Source organism: Canis lupus, chromosome 32, assembly GCF_011100685.1.
Source record: "Canis lupus familiaris isolate Mischka breed German Shepherd chromosome 32, alternate assembly UU_Cfam_GSD_1.0, whole genome shotgun sequence".
NCBI lineage: Eukaryota > Metazoa > Chordata > Mammalia > Carnivora > Canidae > Canis > Canis lupus.
Window position 1 is genome coordinate 31,733,850 of NC_049253.1, and position 8,277 is coordinate 31,742,126.

General features: G+C 57.0%; 1 protein-coding gene across 1 annotated transcript; it reads left to right on the plus strand.

Moving 5' to 3' along the window:
• Positions 1-2,186: 2,186 nt before the first annotated feature.
• On the plus strand, positions 2,187-7,665 carry NKX6-1 (NK6 homeobox 1). Its single transcript, XM_038581744.1, has 3 exons — positions 2,187-2,859; positions 4,637-4,809; positions 7,109-7,665. Exons 1-3 carry the CDS (start codon positions 2,187-2,189, stop codon positions 7,361-7,363), a joined length of 1,101 nt encoding a protein of 366 aa, XP_038437672.1. The 3' UTR covers positions 7,364-7,665.
• The last annotated feature ends 612 nt before the right edge of the window (positions 7,666-8,277 follow it).

The following is an 8,277-nucleotide window of genomic DNA, read 5'->3' on the forward strand; positions in this document are numbered from 1 at the left end:
GAGGCAGTTTTCAAAAACGTACAGTCCCCTGGGGGAGCCGGGTACCCAGATACTTCTGTACACAGACGCCAATTTTGGTGATTCTGCTCCCGCGTAAACTCAGAACAAATAACAACAATAATCAGAGGAATGAAAAGCCAAAAAAAAAATAATAATAATAAGAAAAAAAAGTTCATTCCGCTCAGGTCTAAACATCACACGAAAAACAAATATTCCCATTAAGCTGATTCCGTTGTCTGTGTATTGAGTAATCCTATAAATGGCAACATTGCGGAGGAACCTAGGAATGAAAAGAAAAGTAACGAAGAAAGAACAGAGGGAAAGAGGGAGGTGGCAAAAATGGAAGAGGACGATCCTTCGGCCTACTAAGGGATTAAGGACATCTATAGGCTTAAGGAGCAACAAATTAATTTACACAATTCTGGGAGAGCCCAGATGGCCTTTAATTAATCCCTTCAAAAGAAGGAGCTAGGCCAGGGCTGCGCCGGCTGCCCGCTCCATTAGCTCCATTTTACAAGGGACCAGACTGTTCGAGGTGAGGCGTCGCGAGCTCGCAGGGGCAAGGGGGGTGGGTAGGGGGAGGCGAGCAGGCGAGGGGGGAGGCGAGGGAAGAATATGAACTGCTTTTCCATAAAAGGGCTGGGTTTTCATTATTCTTCTCTTTAAAAAGTAATACCCTCTCCGTCTCCGCTCCCCCCTCCACTTTTCCATTTTATTTAACACAATTAATTGAGGCGTCCGCTGGCCCCAAGGCGGAGCCGCACCGCTCGCCAGGCCCCGCCCCCCGGTCCCACCCACGGGAGGGACGGAGGAGGGAGGGGGCGGGAGCCCCGCGGGCGCGGCCCTACGGCTCGCCCTCCCCAGCCAATGAGCGGGCGCGGCGCTCCGGGGAGGGCGCGCCCCGGAGGCGCCGCGAGGCCCCAGGCCGCGCGCAATTGGAGACGGTGGTTACGCCCCCAGCCTGCACCCGCTCCTGGGCTCCGCCCGCCGGCCGCCTCCGGTGACGTCCCTCAAAGTTCTCATTTTGGACCCCCACCTCCCCCTCCTTTTCGTCCCCCAGCTAAAGAGGGGTAGGGAGTGATGCAAATGTTTTATTACCTTTGAGAGCTTCATCTGAACTGTCAGGCCCGGAGGGAGAGAGGAGAGCGGAGAGAGGAGAGGGAGGGAGTGGAAGAGCCGGAGAGGGTCAGCTTGGCCAGAGGACAGGGCTTAGAAGAACGAAGACTGTAAAGCTGCGAAGAAAATGCGAGAGAGGAGAGGCAAAGGCGGAGAGTGAGAAGAGGAGAGGGTGCTGGGGGGGGGGGGGGCGGGGGTCTCCAGGCCCGTCTACGGAGGTGGACCGACGAACGGAGCCTTCAGACTTTTCACACTTGGTCTTTGTTTTTCTGCGGGCTTCTTTTTTTGCCCCCTCCCTCTTTTTCTTTTTCAATATTGCAACTCCGGTGCCCCGTGGCCCAGAGGGGAAAGCGGGTAGGCGCGCCGAGTCCCGTGGGCGCGGGGATTGGTGGCACTCGGCACTGCCCTTCCTGGCGCACCCGCCCCGGGCCGAGCCGGCGGAGGAAGGCCGCCCGGAGGCGAGATCCTCCCGCGGGCTGGATGCGCTCTCTCCTCGCGAGCGGGGAGCGCCGAGTGCGAATCAGCCTCGCGGAGAAAGAACAGAGCGGCCGAGTGAGATTGGAGGAGCGCGTCCAGCGGAACCGGGAGCCCTCCGAGCCTCCCCAAAGACAGCGAGCCAGTCCCCACGCTCCAGCATCCAAGTGGAGACCCAGTGACTCTTAACTTTGTTGCAAACTCTGGGGCCGGCCTGGGTCTTGCTTTGCTTATTTCTCGGGGAGGGGCGGAGAGAAGATGAGAAGTAGCGCACACTGAGAGGCGAGGAAGAGGGAGGAAGAGAGAAGAAAACTGAGATCGAGTCCACGACTAGGAGCGAAAGGACAGCCAAAGCCGCCCGGACGCGCGCGGATCCGCGAGCCACCGCCTCTCCAGCGGCGCCTTTGGACATTTCTGCTGCGCAGCTTCGAGAGCACCTCTCGGCCGCCGCGTTCTCGGCCCAGTGGGCAGGTCGCCTCCGGGAGCGCGGAGCGGCGGCTCGCTCGCGCCCTCGGCACTCCCCGCTCTCCCGAGCCCCGCCGGGGCACCGGCCGGCGCCCCCCCTGAGTGGCTGCGGGCTCCGGCCGGGCCGTGGGATGTTAGCGGTGGGGGCGATGGAGGGCACCCGGCAGAGCGCATTCCTGCTCAGCAGCCCGCCCCTGGCCGCCCTGCACAGCATGGCCGAAATGAAGACCCCGCTGTACCCCGCGGCGTACCCCCCGTTGCCCGCCGGCCCCCCCTCCTCCTCGTCCTCCTCGTCCTCTTCGTCGTCGCCCTCCCCGCCTTTGGGCGCCCACAACCCAGGCAGCCTGAAGCCCCCGCCCGCGGGGGGGCTCTCGTCCCTGGGCAGCCCCCCACAGCAGCTCTCAGCCGCCACCCCCCATGGCATCAACGACATCCTGAGCCGGCCCTCCATGCCCGTGGCCTCAGGGGCCGCCCTGCCCTCCGCCTCGCCCTCCGGTTCCTCCTCCTCCTCCTCCTCCTCGTCCACCTCCGCTTCCTCCGCTTCCGCAGCCGCCGCGGCGGCGGCGGCCGCTGCAGCCGCCGCCTCCTCCCCAGCGGGGCTGCTCGCGGGCCTGCCCCGCTTCAGCAGCCTGAGTCCGCCGCCGCCGCCGCCCGGGCTCTACTTCAGCCCCAGCGCAGCGGCCGTGGCCGCCGTAGGTCGGTACCCCAAACCGCTGGCTGAACTGCCCGGCCGGACGCCCATCTTCTGGCCAGGAGTTATGCAGAGCCCGCCCTGGAGGGACGCCCGCCTGGCCTGCACCCCTCGTGAGTATGGTCGCCCCGAGTCCAGTTGTGCGTGTCCCTGCTCACGCTCGGGCCATGGCCCCTGCTGTGCACGGGGATCCGTGCACCCTCTTGGCTCCCCAGTAGTTTGGCAGCGCCAGAATCGCACGATACTGTAGGCTCTGCCAGCGCTTTCGTGGAGGGACTCTGGCTTCCCTGAGCCTGCGTCCAAGCGCCCCCCTCTCTCCAAGTCTTGGGCACGCCTCGAGGAGCGGGTGTGCAGGAAAACATTTCGCGTTGAAAACAACGCGGTGCCGGGCGTGGGTCTCATGCGAGGCCCCGGCTGCTCTGGAGCAGCCTGACGGCAACCTCAGGCCCTGCCCGGGTTAAGGATGTGGGAAGGGCAGGTGAGGCCGCTGCGCCCCCGCCTCCACCTCTTCTTTCCCGGCTCCGCGCGTAGTCGGCTGGGGCTGCACCCCACCTACGCCAGCCGAGCTGGCCTCTCTGCGGACCGGGGTGGGGGGCGGGGAACGACAGCTGCAAGCCCCCTACAGCCCCGAGCGAGCGCGTATATTTGCACCTACGTCTCGGCCCAGGGAGTCCCCACCTAACCTCTCCGCCTTCGAGGAGCTCCCCCACCCCCACCCCCACCCCCACCCCAGTACTTTCGGGCCCAGTGAGCCCCTAGACTCCAGGCCCGCGGCAGGAGCTGGAGCGAGCTCAGTCACTCGGGCCACTCCCCTCCGCGGGGCTCTCGCTTTCCCACCTGCCTTGGCCCCGGGAGGGGAGGGGGGTGTGTGGGTGGCGAAGGGCCGGGACGTCTTGGGCCTGGGAATATTGAGAGGCATCGCGGCCTCCAACATCCTAACAAGAAAACGAACCAGAGGAAAAACGAGGTCGCGGCAGAAGGGCTGGGGAATGTGCACGTCCCACCGCGACCTTGCTTGTAACCGAGTTGACCGGCGATCGTTCCAACCTTCTGGGTGGTTGGCCACCTCCGCAGAGGCTCCTAGCCTTCCAGGTGGAGTTCGAGACCCTGTCCGGGTCTTTTTCTTGCTCTGTTCTCTGCTCTTGACCGAGTCCCGCAAGTTTCCACTTGATGGAAAGAGAAAGAGTTACACCTCTTCCGTGTAACTAAGGGAGGTTGCGGGAGCCAAGGGGAGGCTCCCTCGGGAAGCCTGGGGACCGAGGGCGGCCCAGGCTGGTGAGGGTGTCGGGGAGACGCTATTGTATTAGTTCTGATGGCCCTACAGGGACCGCCAACAAAGGCGGGACCCCCCTCCCCCTCGGCCGCAGCGGCTTTAGACTTGGGGGGCGATTTAGCTCTCTTGTGTGCAAAAAACAAGGCGTCCTTTGTTGTGCAGGCACAGGTTAGGAAAGCGTTCAAGGAGAAAAAAGAAAAGAAAAGAAAAAAGAAAAAAAGAAAAGGAAGGGAAAATTAGTCATCCTCGTGCAAAGTCTCCGAGGCCGAGCGAGCACTACTAGGCTGGGAGGCGAGAGGGGCCTTCTCCCCGCATTCCTCAATTTACGGGGGCCTGGCGATTCCGCCCCGGAAAACTTCAGCAATGCGCTGCCTCACTGTTTGACGTCTGGGTTCAACAGAAGGTTGTTTACTGCTGCTCCAAACACACCGGGCTTTTTAAAACAGGTGGGCGTAGAAAGGCCAAGGCGCGCGGTGGGACTGGAAGCGCCAGACCATTCTGCTGTCTGCGACGGTACAGGCTGTGCAGAAAACACTGTTTTTTGAATTCGTTTCTTTTCAGTAGCGCCGCTTGTAACGGACTGTCTCCCCACTTCCCTTGTTTATCTGTTCTCGCAGATCAAGGATCCATTTTGTTGGACAAAGACGGGAAGAGAAAACACACGAGACCCACGTTTTCGGGCCAGCAGATCTTCGCTCTGGAGAAGACTTTCGAACAAACGAAATACTTGGCGGGTCCCGAGAGGGCTCGCTTGGCCTATTCGCTGGGGATGACGGAGAGTCAGGTCAAGGTGAGCAGACCTTGCAAACCTCGAGGGATGGTCTCCCAATCCCCAGCACACGCGCGCGCGCGCACACACACACACACACACACTCACACACGTGCGCGCGCGCGCGCATCCCCCTCTAACAAACAGCCGCTCGGGGGTGCGGATCTGAGGAGCCAGGGGAGAAGATGAAATCAGCGAAAGGGGTGGGAGTGGGGGTTACAAAGGCCCTGGGGTCTTGAGGCGGGCAAACTGTTGATGAACAAAAGGAATCAAGCCCCCGCCTTTGAAATTAGGTTAATCTAGATAGCAGCCTGTGCTGGGGGAGCTCGCCATTATTGGAGAATAAAAGCATTACCGAAATATCAGCCCAGAGTAGAGATCAGGCCAGTTAGATAGCTTCTATTTATTCTATCTGTAAGGTTATTCAAGCTTTTGTTTGTCAATTCAGGCTCCGTTAGTTATATAATTTCCTGATGTAGATCAGCCTTATAGGGCTAGCTACTATGTTAACTTGCAGGTTAAAAAAAAAAATCGGCAAGATCCAACCACTTACAGGGATGAATCTGCTTTTAGTTCAGCTGAGGATCATCACTTTGGAATAGCAATTTTCCAAGTGATTTGACAAGATTATTACCGTGTTATGAAAGAATCCTGTCTAAGTTTATAAACAGAAGTACCATATTTACTGTTTGTGACAACAATTTATAATTAAAATGTCACTTAGCTTATAATTGAGTTGTACAGTATATTTTCTCAAATCAAATTTGAGAAGTCTTTCCCTGAAAAATAAAAAGATTGAACCAGCTAGGCAAATTAAAGTGGTTTCCTATATTTCCAGTATTCTCATTTGAGTTTCTTCTTCAGTTTATTATATTTGGGTGGTTTTTTTTGGGGGGGGGGGAGGAGGGAGGAGTGTAAGTCTGTTTTCATTAGTAATTTTGTTGCTCCTTAAATTAAGTAGGAATAACTGTTAGCCACGTCTGCTGGTTAGAGTGTATTTCCCCTGGGGGCAAGCATCATAAAATGCATTTCAGAAGTGATTTTGTATGTGACCATTAGAATACCATCACAGTAAAAAATTATTTTTGCAATGGTTGGTACAGAGCCTACCACAGTAATCTGGAAGTGTACATTTGTCACCGTAAATATGTCTGTGTGGCTAGAAGTGAATTATTATAGCTGTATAAGGAAAATAAAAATCACTTTCTTAACAATTCTGATTCTCTAGATAAAATACATAACAGATGAGAAAATGGATGAGAAGCATAAAAAAGAGGATAATATCTTTGGGAAATTGGTTGCTTATTGCTGATGCTTTAGGTTAAATTATGTGTATCACACACGGTGTCAAACACCGTGAATAGCTAAAATATTTGTTATATAAAATAAATGTCTTGGAGAAGAACAATATTAAAATAATATTTGAAAGGGTAGTCATGCTAACAGTGGGAAATAATTTAATTGGCAACATTTCACTTAAAAAACCTAGTGAAAATTTCAGCTTGATTTGGTTTTATGAAAAACATTAAGCCACAGAGAGAGACTCACACACAAACTACTGTGATGATTCTAGCTAACCTACCTATTCAATATTTTCAAGCATCTATGTTGATTATTATTAGCGATTTGAGGTTTGTGTTTTAGCAAATCCTTTTTTTTTTTTTTTTTTGACTTGATGTGGTACATTGCGAATGTAAATGGGGAGGAGAGTGTTTACCTACCGTGTTTGTGTGGGTTCAGACTTGAGATAGGGGAAACGGACCAACCTCCAAAATCGAAAAGGAGAACAGAGGTAATTGGGGTAAATGCTGTGCTTTCTCCCACAAGTCACACTAAAAAGCAAGAACGCTCGCTCCAAGTCGTTTGAAAGTATTCATCTAAGAAAGTAAACAACAAATAAAATCACAGGCATATTGTGAAGCAAACTTAGGAAGGCGAGAGCTCTTCTACTTCAGACTAGGAAGTAGGAAGGCGGACTCGTTTTTAGGGAAACTTCAGTTCCCGAGTGTTTTCTCTTCGGAGAGCGAGCTCGCTGACACCGTCCGTCCCCCTGTGTTACCATCGCTATGGCAACGGCAGTCGGTCCGTCGGTGCCGGATCCTGGGAGGAAGCCGGGGCGTTGGGCACGGACAGTGACGGCCCCGGCCGGGGAGGTCTCGGAGGGAGGGCGGGAGGGTGGCCGGGGGCGGCCTGGGGGCGCGACCTGGGGGCGCGGGAGAGGCGGCTGTGCCTGGATCCGCCCGCCTCAACCCCGGCCGCCCCGTCTCCGCTCCCCTCCCCTCCCCTCCCCTCCCCTCCCCATCCCTCTCTTGGTCCCCAGGTCTGGTTCCAGAACCGCCGGACCAAGTGGAGGAAGAAGCACGCGGCCGAGATGGCCACGGCCAAGAAGAAGCAGGATTCGGAGACCGAGCGGCTCAAGGGGGCCTCGGAGAACGAGGAGGAGGACGACGACTACAACAAGCCCCTGGACCCCAACTCGGACGACGAGAAGATCACGCAGCTGCTGAAGAAGCACAAGTCCGGCGGCGGCGGCGGCCTCCTGCTGCACGCGTCCGAGAACGAGAGCTCGTCCTGAGCGCCACCGCCCCGGCCCCGCGGGCGCTCCGGCCTCCGCCCCGCCCGCAGGGGCCCTTTGCTATTTTCTGAGATGTACATGTCTATTTTTTTAACCTGGAAATTGAGGGGGGCGGGGGAGAGAGAGAGAGAGAGAGAGAGAGAGAGATGGATGGAGAGATGGAGAGATGGAGGGAGAGGGATGGAGATGGAGAGGGAGACTCGGGGGCTGATCACAAGGCAGAAAAGACCACGCACCGCGCTGCGTTCCAAGGCACCTGCCCCAGCAGCCGGCCGCCCCCCAGCCCCGCTCGGCGCCCCGGACCCGTCCCCCGCGGGAGCTGCGGCCCCGCACCGCCCCCTCCCCTCCCGCCCGTGCCCCCCGCGGCGGCCGGGGCGGGGGCGGGGGCGGGGAGGTGTTCCCGAAGGCTCCACGCCCACCGCAGGGACCTCGGAGCCGCGCGGGCGGGCGGCCGCCTCGGAGGGGAGCGGAGAGGGAGCCTCCTACCCCCACACACTGCTGTGCCGACTAAAGCAACCTGTTGAAGGCTCTTTGTAAATAAATCGTGAGTCACACTGACTAGAAGTTACTTTATTGTGAATATTTAAAATGTAAAATGCTTTTTTTGAATTTGGTATAAAAAGATGGCCCTCCTCCTCCTTCCTGCGCCCTGCCTCCTTTTAAGAGCTACTCAAACCACACGTTTCCCTCGTATTTTGATCTTAATTTGAGAAGCGAGGCAAGAATGTTCTCCACCACCACCCTCCACCCCACCCCCTCGCTCCTCTCTCGGGTTTGGATTTGTTCAATCTCACTTTTCCCTTTGTCCCTTCTTGCTCGTCCCTGACCACCCCCCCTGGCTCCGCGCCCCGCTCCCGCCTCCAGGACTTGAAGTAGAAGACGTGGAACCAGGGAAGGCCTCAGACCTGCCTCTC